The 22,845-nt window shown below is 40.3% G+C and overlaps 1 protein-coding gene across 8 annotated transcripts in view; it reads right to left on the bottom strand.

Moving 5' to 3' along the window:
• TBC1D14 (TBC1 domain family member 14) overlaps positions 1–22,845 on the bottom strand; it is a 71,831-nt gene that overhangs the window by 23,355 nt on the left and 25,631 nt on the right. For 2 of the 8 annotated variants that reach the window (XM_080619744.1, XM_080619745.1), the window contains exons 4-6: positions 5,559–5,677; positions 2,769–2,851; positions 656–773 (exon numbers count right to left, since the gene is read on the bottom strand). In XM_080619744.1, coding sequence (XP_080475870.1) covers positions 656–773; positions 2,769–2,851; positions 5,559–5,677 — 320 coding nt within the window. Of the gene's footprint in view, positions 1–655; positions 774–2,768; positions 2,852–5,558; positions 5,678–9,403; positions 9,483–9,750; positions 9,858–22,845 lie in introns of those variants that run through there. The other 6 variants (XM_080619746.1, XM_080619747.1, XM_080619749.1 and 3 more) reach the window with 5 other exon arrangements.

Raw genomic sequence — 22,845 nt, forward strand, 5'->3', positions numbered from 1 at the left:
AAGCACCTAAGGACCAATCAAAGGGCTGTGGAGGCTGATATATGTTGCTGTTACACTCAAAGTCTTGGGGGGCTGGTTTTATTAAGATGACTAACAAAGCTATGCAACACTATAGACAGGGAAGGTAGCTTACCAATTGCCTGTGCTGTCTCCCCGCAGGAAATCTTTTAGCACTTAGATATTTATTTTTTCAAATAACCCTCTACCTACTTCTCTTTCCATCACTGATTATCCCAGCAGGTACAGCACTGTATAATTAAAGAGGCTTCATAATAACATACATGTACTTCAATCAACATCTGATACCGTAACATGAACAGCTCAAGTAGCTCATTTCTGATAGATGCATGGTGTTCAAGCATCATACTTCCTACTTCAACATTTTCTACCACACATCACTTCTTAGCATTTATACAGTTTTTTTATATCCTAAACCTTCATTAAAGACACACAGAAAGAGTTAGAACTGCATCACTTACTGCCACCTTGTAGAAATAAGGAAATATAAGTTGCTCATTTTCTTTGTAACTGTCCAAAACAGGCTTTCAAACAAAAGCATCCAAGATCATTTTAAATAATACTTGCTAATTACGTAACTTTTCAGGATACAGACTCAGCAATTTTAATTAAAACACAGTATAACATACTGCCTTACATAGTTTCCCAGTTGGGCAAGATTTCATTGTTCCAAGTTAGAACAGCATTGCCAATGCTCTCTTCCAGTTTACAGCGTTCTTCCAGTTGTTTCTTTCTCTTCTGGGCTTCTTTAAGCTCTGCAGAAAAGCAATATTCCTTCTTAAGTTACTAAAACCAGAAATCAAATATCCAGAGTTAGCTAGTGACAGCTACACAGCCATGTAAAATCACACTATATTCACCTAAAAGTACTGTTCAAATGCTAAGCATTTCCCAGACATACATCAAGCTAAGCAGTGATGCCAAATGTGAATAAAGGATAAAGTCAAACTATGCATTAGGTCCATTTTTCAGGGATAGGACAAAGGGATTTAGATAATATATGGCTCCTTTGACCCTTCAAATCTATCCACATTAGTAACTTTGAAGTAGCATCTCTGACAGCCAACAGCATCACCTGGTAGGACAGGTCAGAGTGTTTGCTAATAAAGCCCCACCCCTTTTGTTATGGCAGACTCAAAAACACAGGCTAAAATAATACAAGTTTAGTATTTTGTTTTCACTCTTACATGTTGTCTTTGTAACTTATGATTCAGATAACTGTCAGGAAATCACAAAAGCCCTATTTTTGATGCTACTTAGTGTGTGGTTAATCTAAATGTCATACACCACTGTAAACCTTCAGTTCCTTAAAAAGAAAGCAATTTTCATGTTAGCTTAAACATATTGTACATTTTTGCATTATCATTCAGTATTTCTTCTTCTTGCATCATCAACTACTATTCTTCCCACTGGAAAATGTGTTGGGACATGTGCATGCACACATACACACAGAGTCTACAGTATCAGAAGGTACTGACCTGACAAGGAAAACTAACCAAAGAACAGCAGCACCATGAACAAGGTCTTTGGAATGAACACATACAACCTGATGGGTCCACATTAGAGCCCAACAGAAGCTTTGCCTAGAGCAGAACTGTACCAACTTCCTCGCAGCATTTGCTTTGATACAAGCGTATTGTAAGGCTGCCTAAATGCAGGCTTTGATTTTTTCCCTAAACAAAAAGAGGGTGTTTACACTCTTTGATTTCCTGACCTCCACACAATACATAACTCTGCAAAGCTGTTCATTTGGATTGGCTTTGGGGAAAACAGGTTTGTCAGGGTATTTATCTGGACAGAATGACATATGCCAGTCCAGTGAAGACAGCTCAAGGACATGGCCCATTGCCTAACCTGAGCATCATCCCATTTCTTTCAATCCATCTATCCTTTGTACACAGAAAACAGATAAAACTCCTTTGGATTACTACATGTTAAATAGATATATTAACACGGGAAGTTCACATGAACTTCATTAGTAGGTGTATCACACTCAAAACCACAAAAAGATACTTTTATTAATATGTCAACTGCAAAAAGCAAGCAAATCCTGTGTTCATATCACCTTTCCACAGTTTCTTTTGGCTCAGGAGTTCTCAATATTTCCAGTAGTTCTCACTGGACAAAACTTCTGTGAGTCTAAATTCCCTATTATTGCAATGCTTGTTTTTAATTAGAAAACCCAGGTGGCCAAAAATATCAGCAGAAGAAAGCCACTGCTGTCACCTCTACTTGATGTGCATGGTACAATGTCACTAAGACACTTCTGTGAACAATGACAGACAAGAAATCATGAGGAAAAAACTTGGGAAAGCCGTAAATCTGAGGTGGGAGACAGATTATCAAATTAACATAACTAGGTACATTCTCCTACATGGAAAATTATGTATTTATATACTACAGCCTGAAAGGTTGATCTCAACATGAAACTATCAAATAACCTGTAGTTATCTAAATAATTCTAATCTTCACTAATTTGACTGATGAGCTACTTCGATATATTAGTAAGTGTTTAAACCCACAAACAAATGCCACTCAATTATTTATTCTGCTGGATTCTAGGACTGTTTTTGGGGTGGGGCTTTTTAGTAAAACTACCTTCATTCCTCTCTTCTTTGGATTGATTCTACTTTGAGCAGAAGTACAGATCTCTCACATTACAGAGCATCAGACTGACACAAGTGCATTTCAGGTTTAGAAATACCCCTTAACTTCATTTCTCTCCTCTGAAGACAAGGAAATTCCATCACCTCTTTTTTTTGCTTGAACCACCATTTCTTCGTACTGCTGCCTGTGTTTCTGAGCTTCTTCTGCAGGTTTTGCAGGGAGGTTCCTTGAATTTAAAATAATAATGATCAGTATTTGAAGTTGGCATGCTTGTCTGAAGAAACTTCTAGACCCTTCTCAAAGAAAAACATGTACTGCTCCTGTCAAAATATTTGATCAAAGAACAGAGCAACACATCCTTGGAAAGAAATTTTTGTTGCCAGAGTCAGCAGAAGAGAAGGAAAGAACATTGACCAGCTCTGACTACTTTTATACACAAAATATGCTGAGTAATTTCCTTATGTTTGGTAATTTCAGCATTTTTATTATTGAACCAACTGAACCCACAGGCTGATCTTCAGAAACAGAAGAACTATACTGGTATATGCCAAGCTGGTAGTTTTGCTTTAAATTGATCTCTGCAGAAAAGATACAAGACCATACTCTCTCTTAATATGCATCTTGTTCAAGTGTTAGACCCACAACTTTCTTTACCCATACAGGAATTACTCCCTACACCAGCTTCTTTTTCCCCTCTGCTCTCGGAGGCCCCATTTCTATTTTAAAGGCTTAACTCATCCCCTGCACTTCTACAGCAACAAGTGGCACTGAAGTCATCCTCTATATGCTCCATTATCAATATCAACAGCCATTTTGATTTGTGGTTAAGGCCTGTAACATCTCTGCCATACAAATCCACATACTCCTATGTCAGATGACATAAACTTAAGCTAATCATACTTGCTATTAACATAACAACTATGTATCTCATACAACTACAGGATCACCAAAACATCAGAACAGAAATGACTAAGTCCTTTGTTCTTCTGTAAACAGTATTGTGTTCCTAGCACACTTTGTATCTTCGGTTACTAAAAAATAGATGCCTTCACTTTCACATTCCTGTAAGGTGTCACACATGAGGCAGCTGTTAGCTATTGACACAGTCACCATTAACAGTAGCATGCTTTACTATTTACATAATCATATCACCGGTAAAGTATGCACAGCTGTGTGATATGTACCTATGAGTATCTTTTAAAATCGAGATTGTTACAAGAACAGGAAAAGTGGATTTTCACATTAGTGTCTTTGTTAACCACAGAGAATAATCTGCTCCTTTTCCAGTTTCATTTATGTGCACTGACCAGCATCTTTTTTAAATCCAAATCCTTAAAAGTGATGCGAGTTAGGAAAAGTTTAAATGGAAAACCAGATGAAACAATGTATGCTCTGTTAACTTAAATTCCACTACTTAAATTATCTGTCCTATCACTTAACAGCACGACCATACACATGAGATGGCGGCGTTCAAGGCCAGGCTAGACAGAGTCTTGGGTGACATGGTTTAGTGTGAGGTATTCTTGCCCATGGCAGGGGGTTGGAACTAGATGAGCTTAAGGTCCTTTCCAACCCAAACTATTCTGTGATTCTATGTTTAATATCTAATTAAGATTCAACTAACAAACCCTACAAGTCAGTGCAAAATCAAGAGTAATTATTTGGAAAAAATCTCTGCATTTTTCTTCTGTACATGTTAATTCTTTCTGTCACAGGAAATAAAAAAAGAAATTGCTTAAAGCCTAATAGGTAAAAAAAAAATAAATCAAAAACCAAACAACCCAACAGTATAAAACTGTAACTATTAAAAAAAGATTCCTTAGAGTCACCGGAAGACTGCACTGTTGTCCAGAGCTTTTCCCTACTAGACAAAAGACATGATGATTCAGTTGCCTAGAACCTTGATACCATTTCTGCTACAAGTTCCTTAGTCTACCAACAGTAGGAAAGAAAGCAAACTCTGACTGTTATCCTGTAACATATCACTAATACAATCTGACTGCTGTACTTCTCAGATTCTCTCTCATTAAGCATGATTTTTAACAGACAAGTTTTAAATACAACAAATAAGCTAATATGTATTGTTTCTAGCTCTATGTAATAAAACCTGTTATAACAAATAATCACAGGTACATTGTTCCAGATGTCCCAAGAAGTCCTGTCATAGTCTACCAGTTAAGCCAAAAAATGTCTTAAATAACCCTACAACTAGACTACTTTGATACATGAGCATTCCTCATACAGATCTGTTGATGAAAACACAGACCTATGCCATGCCAGTTCTTTACACCGATGCACAGCTATACTAGAATTTAGACACCATGCCTGTAAAGTTGAGTACCATTCAGAAATCGGCTAAACATAACTGAAGCTGTGTAATTCAGAAGCAAACCACAGTAAAGCAGGTGCCATTGAACTGCTATGGAGTTAGACTGCCTATACAAGAATATCCTTGCAGCAACAGAAGCCTGAAACAATCCACCAAGCACTTGACAACCTTCAAAATGCAATGCTGAACCCACCGCAGAACAATCATTACGTTGTTTCATTATTTATGGAGGTGTGGTCTTTCTCTATGTAAACAGGACACTGTATCCTTGCCTCTCAATTTCTGTAGCATATACCAGCTTCACTTTTATGCTTACAGTCTCTCAGGGAAAATAAAAATCCCTTATTCATGTTTAGAAGGTAGAATTACTCAAAACCAGACCTCTGCTCTCCGAATACCTTCTGTCATACAAGGCCATTGCTTTTATTATAAAATAGTTTTGTTTGAGTCATTTTTCTCATAGTCATCCCACTATCATATTCATTAGCCTGAAAAAAATCTACTTAAAATTTTAAATCATTGAGTCATCAAATATACATAGCAAGGAAAGCATCACTAGGCAAATTTTAAAGAGACCCTAGGTGTTGTGCTTCCCAAAACTTACGCTGGTCTGTCCTCTAAAATAAGAGCTGTAGTGGAGAGTGGTTCAAAATCAAGATTCTTCCTTACATTCTGCTTAGGAGAGAGCGGTTTGTGAGCTCGTCCAGTTTTTTCTTCATATTCCTAGAGAAGAAAATGACAAGGGCAAGTTACAAGAGTGGAGAACATCAAGATAATGCACATGAGATTCTGAAAAGGGTCTATAAAAGTCTACAAGATAATGCTTTCACATCTCTGCCCAACTGGGTTCTTTTAAAGCTTTTCAACTAAAGCAACCTCAGAATTCAAAACAATGTTCAAATTTCTGTTCAGGAGTGAGGTTTGATGTTTTTTTCCATTCCTTCTATTTGTAGAAACATCTTAAGTTCCTCTGGCTTTTGTTAAAGCCAGCTTTTACAAACAACTGCTAAGACCGACCTTAAAACCAGCAGATACTATCTGAGGTAGAAAATAAGATCTGTTTAAAATACTCTTGTTTTGATTTACATGGTTTTGAAACTGAGGGCAAAAACAACCACAAGATTCTTGTCTTAAAATCTCATCATATGATTTCTCCTCCCAAGCTATTTTCAGCTGCAGCCGTTCAATGATGGCAAAAAAAGTTCCAATCATGGTTAGACAGAACCTCACATATGTTACAATGCCTTAAAGTACAACAATCCTAAGTCATAACAGAGCATAAGGTATGAACTTGGGTTTGCAATACAGACACTGACACCGAAGCAAGACTAGCCAAGAGGCACCAAGATGACTGGGGTCTGGAGCTAGTGAGATTCTGAGAGAGGCTGAGAGACCTTGGCTTGGTCAGCCTTCGGAAGAAGGCTTCGTAGGGATCTTTGGTAGACAGCAGTAATGGGATAGTGAAGGCAAAGTACAAAATTCTGAGGCACTTATATAAAGAACAAGAAGACAACAGGTGCAAACTGCTAAAAGGGGAATTCTGGTCTTAAGGAAGAAAGGAGGGTAGTGAAACCCTGGGACATGGTAGAACCTCCAACCTTGAAGGCATTCACAGCTCAGATGGATGAGCCCTGGGAACCTCGTCTAAGCTCTCTCTGAAAGAGGAGTTAGCCCTTCAAAAGTCCTTTCACCCTCAATTAGTGTATCACTGTGATCTGCATCAGAGAACGTGGCATTACATGTTCCATGCTGTTTTTATTTTTCCTACAAACACTGTTTTGGAAATAAATGTACCGAAAACATGACCTAATGGAATAAAACCTTTACACAACTCCTGTCTACTCCAATACTTGAAGTACTATAGCAAAGATTAACTATGCAAAGTATCAGTGATATACAAACAACAAACACCATCAAATGGCCTGCTGGTAAAAGCAAATCCGTATTACAGATACTTCTACATTCAACTTCATAATGAATTTTGCCACTGCCAAACCCCACCTGCTTCCACATGTAGCTTGTTTATACTATTTCCATTAAAATAAAAGGAAACTATAGTGTGAAAACTATTAATTACGAATGAGCACTACGAACACTGTTCCAGCCATGACTTCCTTCCATGAGCACAAACAGCTCCTCAAACAGTACTGATTTCTTTCTTTTAACCTCACTTCTTTGGTAACAGATTCAACCTTTCCAACACATTCAGAACAGCCTGGATCATTCAGAAACTAAAATGGGATCACTACTGCTTCCAGGAAGGCTACCTCCTCCAACCCCACCTTAAAAAAAGGATGGATAAAACCCACACATGAATGCAGAGCAACACAGCCATGGTCTTCTACTCTCTGTTGTACAATTCAGTTCTAATTCAAACTAGTTCTATGGGAGTCATGGGTGCTGGCCGTGAAGCTCTCGGGTCACAGGAAAACCCTCTTTTTCCTTGTTTGTTAATGGGACACTACCTCGACAGTCAGTCCTCTGATACCCGCATTGCTATGATGCTAACACTGTCATGAATCTGGAATGTTCAGCTCAGTGATACCAGTTAATACTGCTGTGCACAACATCAGTTTGAAAACAAGGTAAAGAACCAAGAAAAACTTATCTGAAATACTGAATAGTGCTTAGCTTTGTTTAGTAAAGGGACAAAGCTCATGCTGAAAAAGCTGTTCATTAAAAAAAGCCTCCAGAGAGAAAATAACCAAAGAAATACTGGAAGAAAAGTACTGTGATTAAGAGCATATTCAGAAAACTAAGACACTATTCTTGCTTTAGTAACCCCCTGCAAGTGGCTGACGGTGATCAGTGTATGAGTGCACCATCCTAACATGCCTCAGCTGCACTATCAACTGCGGAGTGTAACCACTGTGCCGTCAGGAGTGAAGTTCATGTCTATTCTTTCTGCCAGTTTCTATCAGAAGACTGATTCTTTATTAGCTATTTTTCACAAATTAACATAGTCAAATATTAACCTCTACTACTGCTTCCACAGACAAGGTGAACCTTGTCCCTAAATCTAACATTTTTACTCCTTTGAGACACTACTAGTGAAAGAAAAACCATCTGGTATCCACAAGAAACTGTTAATATGCAGAAATAACCACATATTGATCTCCCTAAAGGCTCACAGAACTTGACATTAAAACACATGCACCCAATGCGTATTACAGCACAAGTTCCAGAAAAGCTGCTTAATTAAGGCTTATGAAAATTACTTTCAAGGTCTTCTTTCTCTGAAAGCCAACTGCAGAGTAAAATTGCTTTTGGAAGGTAAGAAAACCACATACACCAGGCTGCAGTGGGGACTTTATTCTGTACAGTACAATTTGAATCTCTCATTCAGCTAAGCACAAAGTTTTCCAGACCACATTACTATTCTTCCAATAATTGATTGCTGAAGGAATGCCTTATTTTGGAATATGGGTGGCTAGTTACACCATTTGCATATTAGTACAGTTATTCACAGTTCTTAAAGAGCCAAAGCCCACCCCGCATTTCAGCAAGTATTCACTGACGTGTTCTCAGCACTACCCTACAGTAAAGCAGCCAGAGCAGCACAGCAATGGGAGTGGCACATTTTATCAGATTACGAGTCCTTTGTAGTAATTTCATCCTTTCCAGTGGCAGCCAAAAAAGAATAAAATGTCTGTTGGTGACAGTCGTTACCCAAAAGACTGGGTTTTAAATAGGGAAAACTAAAAGAAACAAACACACATCAAAAAACCCGAACACCCAAAAGTCACAGAAGACAAAAGCTCATGAAAATGATCTTTTATTCCAGTAAGAAGAATGCCATTTCGAACAGAGCACAATGTATGATATAGCAGCGAAGCAGACTGAATCCTCCACAAACTGATATTAAGAGTATCTGCTGACTGAGCAAGTAGAAGGATTTGCACATGCTGCAATAGGCTAAACCACACAATAGCTCATTTTAAGCTTTTTCTTTTCAAATAAGACAGACTCAAATCTCTCACAGGTACAAATAATTCAGCATGTACTTAAATCCTACACTGCAATTAGGGCTTACTAACCTGATATGGTTGCAAGTTAATTTTAGGATTAATTTAGGACGAGCTGATCCTTTATGAATACGCCCTTATCACTGAGATCTCTTAGGCTTCCTTCCAGGTTTCATCTTTACCTATTCAGCATTAAGCCACAATAGCTAAACTAGGGTTTGAAGATGCTCTAAGAGAACGTGCTACAGATTAAAGCACTGATTTATAACAAAGCAAAACAAACAAACATACCCACAGAAACATCACACACACACACACACACACCCCCCGAAAGCGAGTTTAATTCTGGGCGGAACCTGGCAGCTTTGCAGTTAAGATGCGAGAAACTCAAGTTCTGCTTATCCTCCGTAATTCTTCATGGAAAAAAAAGCTAACCTACAAAGGGATCCTGAACCATCTCTGTGGAGAAACACAAATAACTCACCAGAGCACATCATCCGCGCTAACCGGGAGAGGGCTGTGAGACTTCCCACACGCACCGAGCCTCCCCCGGGGACCGGCATCACCGAACCCAAAGTAACACAACCGCTGTAGCAAGGTCATCCCGCTCTAGCTCCGCTTATGCAAACGTAACCACTCTCCGACGAAGCCGAAAGGGAAATTACCGCGCCAGGCTCTACAGCGGCAGTCTCCACACTGCTCCACCGCTGCTCCGCGGCCGGCAGCTCTGCGAGTGACGGGCACCCGGCCTCCGCTCCCACCCACCGCGTCCCCCCGACCCGACCCCCGGCAGCCGCCCTGCCCTGCGCAGCCCTTTGCGGCCTCGCTCACCATGAACGCTGCGGTCCTCACAGGCGGCAGCGCCGGAGCCCCATACCCGCCCGCACCGCCGCGGCGCCGCTCGGGCCCGCACCGCGGCCTCGCGGGCCCCCGCCCGCCCCGGCCCTCCCCGGGCCGCCCCCCACGGGCCCCGCCCCGCCAGCCCCGCTAATCACCCGCGGAGCCGGCGAACCGGATCGGTTTCTCCGTCTCGCCCAGTGCTGCCTGAGCACGCTCGGCGCCCGGCCCCTCCCGGCACAGGCTCCCCAGCTCCGCGCCCAGCCGCTCTTCCCAACCCGGTTCAGCTCTAGGTCCAAAACGGGTAAGCGAAACCTCGCACAAGGAGCGTGCATTAGCCACAGGCATGTTCGTTTCTGCACACAGCTGCCCAGAATTAGATGCAGCGGGCTCAGCTGCATTGCTGACAAGGCGGCATCTCGCTCTATTTGGATACCCACACTCGTGCTCCCGTCCCTGGCTCCCGGTGGCAGGTACGGGCAGGACTCCATGGGGAGCCAGGCCCTGGAGCGGCCCCGAGTGAGGGTGCGAGTACAGCTCACCAGCCCTCAAACAATCCCTCAAACCAGTCCCCAAGGAACAGCATCTTTTCAGTACAACTCGTGCTCTGTCCTCCTCGGACAGCTCTAAACGAGATATATATATATATATATATATATATATGTCTTCCACAGTTCAGACAACTTCCACATCACATCTTGTTGCATATTCTGCCTCAATCCAGATGAATTACGTTTGCCATTTTCCCTCTGTCCCCTGCTAACTCAGAGGAGATACCCACGTTGTTGTGGCACCATCTTTGGCAGACTCGCATTTTATCCTACCGTCTATTCATCTGCAACTGTTACTTGTCCTTTTCACCACACTCAACTAAGGATTTCTTATTCCTTAATCTCACTGTTGGAGGTTAAGATTTGGAGTTGCCAGGCTGCATTTGCTGCTCATGGCCTTTATCAAGGCCTGATCCTGAATCACAAAACAAGCAGTGAGGACCAACTTTAAGACAACCAAATTCACTTAAGTTTTCTGCTTTCGAGAGATGGGTTTGTAAAAGATGAGGTAAGTTATTTCTCAAAGTTACCAGCTCTTATATCAGCTATTGGTTTAAACCTGTGAATTCTCATCTAATTCACGGGCACAACAATATTACACCAGTGAGGAACAGCTCAATGCTTAACAGTATCTGAGCTTCATTTCCACCACCACCAACTGATGACAGACATTTGCCATGCAAGCATCTGGTGTCAGAGCACTAATAATTACCACAGTGGCAAGTCAATATGAAAAGCACTACAGCCTCCAACGTGAATGCTTTTTCTCATAATCTGAAACAGTAAATTATTGCACATGTAAAAAACCACTTCTGTGAAATTACAGTCATTAACATAGAAAAATACTTCACATCACGAGGAAGAGCAACCTTAGGTGGACAAAAGTATTTCTGTGCTAAATCTCTGTAGTTTCACAAGCTGAAAGTAGGACAATATTGCAGCTTGTCTGAATGTAGAAAATAGCCATTTGTCGATCCACAAAAAGAGCAACTCAATCAAGTATACATTCCATAACACACTGCCTGGGAGGGAGTGATGCCTGGTGACAGGGGAAGATGCCTCTGTGGGGTGAAAAGGGAAGCACTGAAACCATAACAAGCCACACATTACACCGATAGTTGGGAGCAGTCACTATTTTTAGGCTGCCATGATTATAAGAGTACCTGAGGCTACTGGAACAAGTTACACGCAAGCTTTATTTACATGACATTTTCCCACTGGAATTCCCCCTCATTTGGCATACAAGATAGGCACTGGACCAGGACTGCACAAGCAAACAGAAAATGTTTGGGTTTTTTCCTGGGTTTTGACTCTGCTCACTAAATACTGCCCCAACATTCCTGTCTGTTGCTTCAGAGCTTTCTACTATGTGTCCATCTGTCCATCTGCAATCTCTTGCCTTCTATTTATCAAGTGGTTTACCCAGTAAGTTGAGGATGGTGCACACCCAGCACTTCACTGCCCTCCTGGCTCCTCACATGGTGGTTGTTTTTTTTTGCCACCAAGTAGCTGTGTGACTGTACAATACACCAGATTGGGGAAATGATACTGCTAAAAACTAACCTTTTGTTTTGGTGGATCAGTTTGGTTCCTCTGGTAATGTCTGCTGTGGGGCAATGTAAATATGGAAGGAAAAGGAAAGAACCAAGCAGCAGGACTGTTTCTTTCAGAAGCTTAACTGATACCAGCAAATCATGAAACCCAGTCTTTCGGTTGGGAAACTAAGATCTGATTCTTGACATGGCACCAGGCCATAAAAAAAAAGTAATTTTAACAGAGGCTTTTACATATACATTAACCAAAGAAAACTTAAGACTGACACCTCAGGCAAAAATCAGATTATGAGACTATTCTTCAAAACTTAACAGAAAGAGAATACAAACAGCTGAGCCCAGATATTAAACTTTCAAGCAACTCCTTGAGGGATATATATGAGGGCTTTTTATACTTCAAAACCAGTAGAGAACTATTCTGAAATGCAATTAGTTTATTAGTTACTGATCTAACAACACAAAAGATCCAGGTTACACACTCAACCTGCATACTTCGCCGAAGTGATCTGGCAAGTTCTACAATTAATAGTTCAACAACCATCAGCCCTACTTGCTTTACCCATCCACATATATATACTTAATCCTCTTACATTACAGAAAGGATATCAGAGCAGAAGATAGCAATGTGATGGCAGAACTTAATGGAAGTAAAATTCATGAAGTTTTTTATCTTCCACTAGGACATCCTTTAGGATGTCTTCCACTAGGACATCTTTAGTACCACAGTATTCTCCTGTTGCATACTTAACAAAGGGAAGATATTATAGCCAGTTCATGAGGTAAACACACTACCTATTTTTAGGCATCATTTAAGTGCTCTGAAATGTCCCCGTTTTCCCCTAGCAGTCTCTATTTCTCTCTTCTGACTGCAGGTGATATGGAACTTAGGTTTGCTACTGTGGTCCCATGCAGTCACACTGAAGTTAAATGAATAAAGTCATGCACATGTCTTCCAAAAGGTTAACAGTAAAGAGAGAACTAGAAGCCACACACCCTGCTTTGCAGCCCTGTGATCCAGTCATGGACTACTTGAACAATTTTTACATATATATATTTCTACAGCATCATATCTTGAGAAATGGAGGCATCAAATTAAGGAACATTTAAAATCTAAGCCTAGATAAGGCCATGTTAAGTCTTCCAAGAAAGAGTAACAGTTTGCTGGTTTGGAGTCTGTCACCTCTAACCATGCAATGTGCTATGTATCAGATGGTTCTTACCTTCAGGGTTCGTGTTTCATTTGTGCTATATGTAAATAATTTAAGTGCCTTTTTGGTTCATACAGAGTGACACACTTTATTTAAATAAAGAAAAAAGGGAAGGGGCGTAGAATAGCTCCCTATATGTGAAGTACTCAGAGACAAAGCATACCTATGAACCACAGGCTTGAGAACAGCTCCTTATTGTCAAATACAGGATCTTCTATCAGAATGTGCAGTGTACTGTCATGAGTGACTCCAAGATGAGTCACACTAACAAAAAGCCCCTGCTACTCACAACGCTGAAAAGGATATCTGCATATACAAACAGCTTCCCTATATACGGATGCTATCTCATACACTGCAGTATCAAACAAGTGGAAACATCTACAAAAAAGGCTTCTGGCAGGGCAAGCATCTGGTAAGTGCTTGAGCAAGAGAATACAAGCTAAATGGTTATTTCACTTCTGTTTTTAATGAACATCTGCCAGTATAAAGTACTACCAACACCTGCTTCCAGTTTGTGCCTTAAATGTCAATTCCAGGGACTTGGATTACACTGGATATGTAGAAACATAATTTTACACAAACTATATGTCTGCTCACTGATCTCTTCACCTCAATTTTCTGCATAGCCTCAGCACCATACCCTTCCAAATAATCTCAGCAACTTTTTCTTCCAACATTTCACACTAGTGCTGATGTTGCAGAAGAAAACTTCTCTTTCCCATCTAGTCTCAAATAACATGTTCTTTGGTGGAGCTGAAGAGCGTGTCAGAAACGTCCCTCCCATTCTGAGTGGCACAGAAATAAAAGGACTCTGTTCCACATCAGCTTCATCCTGACACCATTCTGAAATGGCCAAAGCACCAAGTAAAGCCCAGGATATAGAAAAGGAGTCACAGGAATAGGGCGTTTTAGCTTGCAAGTTCTCAAATCGGTTGCAAATATGACCTCAAGTACTTGCAATCTTCAAGAGACTATAAAAGTCACCCAGGAATGCCATCTACTTTTCAGTGCACAACTGGTATTATTATGCTGTTCAGATACCCACCGTAGCATAGAGTTACTGTTTGCAAACAGCTGCCTGTGTAAGTAAGTATGTGCATGCTTGTCTTTAGCTATACAACTTCAGTACATACACCAAACTAGTGTAAGGAAAGATACTCCAATTGATATATTTAACCATAATTACACTTCTCTCCACTCTTCTTTTCAAAACCCTCTGCTCATTTCTATTCTGCTCCCTTACCAAGACCTGTGTATCTCTCTGACCTTTCCAAGTTTGATACTTGTCTGTCCTTAGAAAAGACACAAAAGCCACATGGTAAGTCTATTGCACTAAAGCCTCTTTGAATGGTTTTCTACATCCATGTTTGCTCCCATGATCCCTAAAATTACCCATGAAGCAGTTACTAGTGCCAATATCTCACATGTCTAATAAAGCTTCTTTTGTACTTATACTGATGGTGGGCGTCATACTATCACTCATCATGTGCTCAAACTGGTGGACTCTAGTGCATCCTGTGTTTAATTTCACAAAACCTGGATCAACATGTACATTTTCCTGAATATAATCTTCTTTACAACTTAAGGTTCAGTCTTTAAGAGAAGAGGTTGTAGCTTTTTAAAGCTACAGACAAATATAAATACATGAAGGAAGGCAACATACCTTCATAGTCTATCTTAAAACAATGACTATTTCAAGGCTTCAATATTCATGAAACTGCATCCACTGAACTCTGCAATGCTAAAGAGACATCTTCTCAATAGAGCAAAAGACATTTTGATGTGGAAATTACTAACATGCACAAAAAACATGTAATGAAATCATGTTGAAAAATGAGATTAAGTGTCCTCAGAGAGGAGGAGAATGAGAAGAAAGATTTGAAGAAAGATTTTCCCAGTCTTTCTTCAGAAGTACACTTGCGGAAAAAGTACCAGTCTGACTTTTTATAATCCTCACATCTGGCTCCTCAGGGTTTCCAGAAACACACATCCAGCAACTCCATTCATTTTACAGAGCCAAAGAACATTAGCTTTGCTTGTTGTTACTAGAGAGCATGGCAAGAGTTAGCTTTTCAAAGCCTTCACCTCCCAGCCATTCTTTAATTTTAGATTAAGTTTGAGATGTATAAACTGGAAAACAGACAAAGAAAATCTTTGGCTCAGGTTTCCTGGGAGCTTGCTTCTGTTTAACACAAAACACACTGAAGTCTAGCAAGGCTTTCTCAATTTTACATTTCAGCAACGCAGGTTGTAGTCTCCGGTTAGGATAGGCAGTCCCACCACAGTATTCAAAGGCCTTTCAGGATTTATCTCCAGTTTTGCTTCAAAGTAATGTTTTACCAAGTGTTTTAGCAATGCTACATACGCCACTATTTCCAGGCTTGTTTTCTACAGACTTCTAGTTTTATCCAGAAACCCATGGGGAGAAAAAAAGCCCACAAGCCTCCTGTGTTGTGTTATCAGCATGCACGGTAGAAGGTTACTACACTGAAAAAAACTTACTGGCTACACAGAGATGTAGGTGTTTAAGTATCGACCTCTAAGCACTAGCAGACACAAATGCCAGCTGCATGTTGGATTCTCATTTCACAGCAAGTGAAAACAAACTTCCACTGATGCATCTGGTCTTCTGAATTCTGCAAACTTGCCTTCCCTGTCCTTGAACTTGTGGGGGCAGGAAAAGCTCTGTACTTCATCCTCAGAAGTCAAGCAGTTTCCCATCAATTTGTGGCTTCCTGCATTTAAAAATATTCTGTGCCATACAAATTTCACTGCACCCAATGCTAAGCGTCAGCTACAAAGTGACTGTTTCTAGGATGCTGGAGAGGGACTCTTCGCTATGGACTGTAGCGATAGGACAAGGGGTAATGGGTTAAAACTTAAACAGGGAAAGTTTAGATTGGATATAAGGAAGAAATTCTTTACTGAGAGGGTGGTGAGGCACTGGAATGGGTTGCCCAAGGAAGTTGTGAATGCTCCATCCCTGGCGGTGTTCAAGGCCAGGCTGGACAGAGCCTTGGGTGGCATGGTTTAGTGTGAGGTGTCCCTGCCCATGGCAGGGAGGTTAGAACTAGATGATCTTAAGGTCCTTTCCAACCCTAACTATTCTATGATTCTATGATCTCATGACAACTTTAAACTTATTGCATTTCCCCTAAAACATACCACTGGCATTGAAGCAGACTCTTCAGTAGAGACCAGCAGCTGACATTTTAACTGCAGTAACAACTAATGAAGCTTACACCTCTATCTACTTAGTATCTTTATCCCACAAAGGAGATACCTGTCCTTAAACACTGCTCGTTACACCTATTTAGGATCCTTTCAGCTTTCTGGGCTTTTGACTAGCCAATTTTGGTAAGTTTTAGAGAGTAATAAAACTAAAATAAAAACTTTAAAACTGGAAATGAAGCAGAAAAAAAACCTCTCTCGCTTCCTTACAAATAATACTTTGTAGCTTGTCATAACTGTTAAAAGTGATACTCAAAGCTCATTATTTCCTATTAGCCAGACATCCTTAACACATTCTGTGCTTTCACATGTTCATAACATGAGGAAAGCAGCTCCAACAGCATCAGCACTTTAGCAGCTAGACTCTGCTAGATTACAATACCTGGGTGGCTCATATTACAGTCTTTTATTATTAAAATACTCAGGAACAATCCTGCCATAGTATTAAATTACCCTTTCATTTAGTGTGGATGGAAGCTATTACTCTTGCTATATCTGTTTAAATATGATAGCAGATTTGTTTGAGGCAGGTCATTTTCAAGTCAGGACACAGGCAACATACTATGTTGAGTAACACAGCCTACTGCAATTGCTGAATAATCTATTCAGTACAGTTTTTCTTGGGGGGTAAAAAGATATTTTAGGACTTCAGCACTGACATGAAATAGCAGTGCATTATGGCAATCTACAAGTTTTGGGTTATAGTTCTTAAGTGGGAAAATTAGAGTTATCCCTTTATTTCTAGAGACTTCAACAAGAGTAGGCCTAGGTTAGTCTTTGACTAACTACAGTAACTATGCTTTCTTGCACTGCAATTGCAATGCAAAGAAACTTTTGTTTCTTTGTTATTAAAAAGAGGAACTCAGGCAAACCATGGCAGACCTAAATCCTGCCTTTCTGAAGGCTGACAAGTAAAAATGAACCCAGCAAAGGAGAACACAGGAAGTGACTCATTTACACCCTTGGACTTCTACTGCAGAACAGTAAAATGCATAGACACTATAGCCTAGAATGCTTTAAAGTTTGAGTGAAGTCTACATGCACACACTCACCTCACCATTAACAGCTACAGCCATCAGTCATAATGATTTACCCAGTGATCTATCCAAAGACAAACTCAGTGTGAGCAGAAGACAATACTTCATTCAAAACTGTAGATCTAGCTCCTGCTAGAATCAGCAGCCAGCTTGAACCAACCACTTCCTTTTCAAAAGGCCCTGAATGGACCATCTGATTGCAGCATAAAGCAGTGAGGACAAACCCTTAGAACAGCTGAGTATTTTTAGACAACTGCCACCCATCAGCAGAGCACTGCGGATGCAGGAGTGAGACATGTGGCAGCAGCCAGGCACGTGGCACAGCTCCCATCTGGAGCACTTTTACGCGTGGAGCTGCACAAGATCCTCCACACATCAGCACTCAGTGGCCATTTTCCTGGGGCTCCCCACCTCTCCTCCCATATAAAACACACTGCTCTCAGCAGTAGCTCTTCTCATCTGCCTAAAGCATGGGTTGGAATAATTTCAGTATTTCTTGCTGGGTGCTGTTGCTTGCAATGCTTTTCTACCTAATAGGTTCCAGCTGAAAAACAGACTTTGAGTAAAGTGATTTTATTAATCAACTAAGATGATAGCTTAAAAAAAAAAAAAAAAAAATCAAGTGAGGATTGATTTGAATGAAAACTGACCCAAAGCAACTTACAAAAAATTTCCTCAAGTACTGTTACAAACTTAACAATTCATCCCATAAAAAAAAAATCACTTATGCATCAAGCAGTGTTTTTAGCTGTTTCAAGAGCTCATTTTCACTTTATCATATGCTGCAGAGTAAGCCTCTTAAGTACAATTGATTTTAATTGACTGGAATATTGATCCCATGTGTAGTCATGATCTAATTACAGAAAAACATAATTGGTAAATCATGTTGATTTATTTCCTCTTAGTGCATCAGTCCTAAAAGAAAGCCTGTTGTGCCACCAGCTGAAAGCAGCCCAGTTGGAAAATCTTATCACTGGTACCAAAAAAACAAGGAGGCTTTTCCATCTCTCCTTCTCAGAAGAAGAAACAAATAAAGGAATGATTTGAAAACAACAAAAACCCAAAGCAGTTTGGTAGGAGGTGTTGAGAACGCACTGTTGACAGCTTTATGATAGAAGCAATATTGTATTAATGTGATCACCAAGGCTGAACAATCTGACTCAGGCCTTTGTTGCAGTGTAAGAGCAGAAGCAGCAAGATGTACTGCAATGCCTGGCTGTAAGCATTTAGGCTGCCACCCCACCTACTGCATACCCGCAACCTGCTCCTGGGGCCTCTTCTGGGTTTGCCTCCACAGGCAAACTTGTTATCCACTGCTGCCTATAACCCCCTGCAGCTTTCCACTGCCTCCATCACTGGTGGCTTCATGGCAGGAATCCAGCTCCCCCAAAATTCCTTTATTTGAAACCTATCCTTATCAGAAAAGGAAAGAAAAAAAAAAAAAAAAAAAGGCTCTCCCCTCTCCTAGAGTGCACTACAGCTTTCAGAACAGAAACGCTTCTAAGTTTGGGAAGATGACAGTCCCTAGGTTAAAAGTCACAGCTATTTTTTATTACTAAGGAACTTCCATTAGAAATTATAAATATTTTGGTATGAGATATCAGCAAATGAGATCATAACATATTTACATATGAATTTGTGAGCAAAGATTGTTATTGAAAGGCCTTCAGTGTTATATGTGCTGAATTTTACTGGTATTGAAACTCAGCGAAGGTGAAGGCATCCCATTGAGTTCTAATTGGAATTCATATTAAGCTAAACTGAATAGTCTTCACAGGCTCACAGAACACTTGGAAGGGAAAAAAATATGCACTGATTAAAAAAAAAGGATTTTCCTCTTACAAAACAGAGGAGCAGATGTACCCCATAAAAAAATTAGTTTCATTTAAGCTGCTCCTTTAGGGAAGACCACTGTCACATGTTTCTAGGATACAGCTAAAATCTGACTTTCCTCTGTACACATTAGTCTCTTCATACACAAGATCTTGACTGGTCAGCTGCAAACAAGTTCTATGAAGACTGATCACATGAGAGGAGACAACCAAATGATATGCTGAGAACAATGTCACCTTTTCTTGAAAGAATTCCTGAGAGAAACAGTGGCCACAAAGCCCAGCTCAGCTCTACAGCCTATTGGAAGGGAAGAGACTTTAACTTGGGTGATTACTCACAGTGAAGCACTGTCATCTGACTTTCAGTGCATTTTCATGCATCAATTACAGAAGCAACTGGCACAACCAGTTCTTCCCAAGCAGGATTCCTGAAGATAATTGATACAAAAATTTAATCATGCAAACCTCCATTGTAAATGCACATCCAGCTTCTCAGACCAGGTTATGTATCCTGACAGCTTTCAAGCTTTAAAACATTTCACTGGATAAAAACCATACAAAAGTTCTTGGTGATCATGCACACCAATCCAACCTTAGCAAATGTCAATATTGATTCTTCATCAAAAGACTAACATTCCTATATGTTGTCAGCATTAAAAGTATAACAAACAGCAACTTAGCTGGAGTGATTTTAATTGCCACAATGTTAAACTGGAGTATGATGCTATGTTGTATATACAGTAGTTGAACAAGTGAGTGCTGTCAGAAGAGTATTTATAGGATTTGAGAAGACTTACACATTCAGAAACCTGTCTGACCATTCTTTTCGTCAGAGGGAAAAAAATGCTACAATGCTACTTCTTATGCAGCGTGTGTGGCTTACACAGTACAGCCATCTTCAGTCATGGTATAACAGTGTTCAGCCTGTGAATGGCATCTGAAGTTTGAGGATCTGGAGTTTTCCTCATTTATTTTACAAGTAGAAGGCAGGAAGAAAGTAAGAACTGGCATTTCTAAGATCAACTTTTAACCATCTCACAGCTCAATTACTATTTTTCCCCTCTTTCGTACTTCACATAAGCACAAATCTTAAAGTTGCATTCTTCCTTGCAGATTTCTTTCAATGCCAGATGAGAATATTATGGGGAAAGTATTAGAACAATGTACAATAAGAATGTATTTTAAAGACTGATCCCTTTTTATGCTTAAAACGTGCACACACACAAGCACATCATCCTTATTTTCAGAAGACTATTTAAGTTTGCAGTCAAATTTGTTCATCTCATGCTGGAAAAAAAACCCAAACCAAAACCACCTCTTTCGTCCATATAATAAAGGTATCAGAACATGGAACCACGAACATACCAATGAACTCCTTACAGGTGTCTGCAGCCAAATTAATGGGATACTCACAGGGCTCTAATTAATGACAAAGGATTTCTTTGATGCCTGTCCAGAAGCAAAAGAATCCAACCTGGAAAAGGACTGCTTGCTGGCTGTCACCTTAATTCCTGTGCACAGTGCTTCATACCCAGCAAGTATGGTCAAACAGATTTCCCCAGGTATGTGAAACTTCATGACTGATACAAACCATAGCTCTTTGATGGTCAGGATACTTTGTGGTACCTTAGATAATCCAAATAACTTTTGATAGTCCAAACAAATTAAAGGCAACCTGAATTTTTTCTTTTTTTCCAAGATAGGAAACCATAATCAAGTAAAAAAATCACAATGAAGAATGTATCACCTTTCCCCTAAACTGCCTTTCACAATTAACTTAGATCAAGATTTTGCTAACAGAAACATTGCTCAAGAGGCTTTGTAGTTAGGCACATCCTCTACAGCCTAATGGCTATTTCACAAATAGACAACAACCCTGCTGTGAGCAGACAATCTGCAGGAAGGCCTGGATTCTTTGATATGAGTACGTTTGGGGTTTTTTCTTTGAAAAGAATCAGTAAGTCAAACCTGAGCAGCCAGAGAATGGAAGAGTTCTTGCTCAATACACAGCCCCTATTTCAAGTACCAGCACTAGAGGCAGGAACTGGAACAGGAGAGAGAGGGTCAAGCTCAGAAGGATGGTGCCATCTACATCTCCACCATTTCTGAAGTTCAGGCATCTCAAGTAACAGACTCTTAGAAGCCTGGCAGTTTCTGCCACCAGCAAGTGGACATTAAATCCTTTAACAGGGCACCCAGTACTTTCTCAGTACAAATCCAGATGAGTGCCCAAGAGACAGAGTGACGAAAACTTAGTCACAAGTGCATGCCAACACACAGTTCTTTTGTACATCACATCAGCAGCACAAAACATTAGAAATAAGTCAGAGCACTGAATCCTATGAAAAAGTTGGATAATCCTGCACATGCAGAAGACAGAGGGCCTAAAGTGTACTACAGGAAGGAGGCAATACCCATGATAACTGGCCAACAGCATATGAGCAACATCTATTTCTTATCAAGTCTGCACAAGCCCAGTTGTGTAATATAATCAGAAAATCATGGTAGGGAGTGACAGGCAACTGCTGCTACATATCACTATGTTAGCTTAAAAGATCAACAGGCAGCAGGGTTCAGAACCCTGATAATTTCCCATGATGTCTGAAGACCTTCACTGTTCTCCCTCCAGTTTGGTTTTCTTTAAGTGTATAGGAAGTTACACACAACATTAAGGTAAAAGAATACTGAAATTTTTAGTTAGTCCCTTGTGTCTCAGTGGCATTTTCCACTGTGTGCTCTACATACTTCACTCAATACATAGAGCTGACAGTGCTCAATTAAAAATCCATGATTTTACCATCATTGTTCAGGACCTCACAACTCTCCACATAGTCCTCAAGACCCAGCTCCCATACCAACAAGCTCATGTGAGAGTGTTCCACATCTCTTTGTGTAAGACAGTTTCAAGCCATGAAACACTGGTGATCAAAATACGGAGTCTAAAGCTCTAAAACAGTCACTGACTTTGCATCCCAAAACAACTGGCTTCTGAGGCACTCTGTTCATATAATGCAAGTGTTAACTCCCATTGCACTCAGCTTTAAAGAAGGCTCCAGCACTTCTGGGAAGTAAAGTAATAAAATTAAAACAAAAAAAAAATCAAGCCAAATTTCACATAAAGCATGCATAAAGCCCAATTAACAGCCACCTATAAAAACTTGCTTCACGCCCCACAGGAAAAAGTGCAAATCATTACCAAAATTATTTCCTAGAACCTTTCCCATCTCCCCAACTTCCACATTTCACTGCACACCTCCACATTCTTCAATACATGAGCTAAGGATCTTGCAAGCACCTACTCTTCTGGCCTTGGCAAGAAAATACAGTAAGTAATAGATCCATGGCATTTATTCTTCTGACCTAGTACTCCTTTTCCCAGAATCACAGAATGGTTTGGGTTGGAAAGGACCTTAAAATCATCAAGTTCCAACTCCCCTGCCATGAGCTGGGACACCTCACACTAAACCATGTCACTCAAGACTCCGTCCAACCTGGCCTTGAACACTGCCAGGACAAAGAAGGGGGAACTGTTGTTGGCCAACAGGCATCATCACAGTAGCCATATACTGTCACCTCCTCCACTTACACATAAGCAAGTTCTTTAGGTGCAAATCAAAGGGGTAAAAGCATTCCTCTAAGTGGGCAAAAACCTCTGCAATACAAATGCTACTTTGACA

This window comes from Psittacula echo (assembly GCF_963264785.1).
Source record: "Psittacula echo genome assembly, chromosome: 1".
NCBI lineage: Eukaryota > Metazoa > Chordata > Aves > Psittaciformes > Psittacidae > Psittacula > Psittacula echo.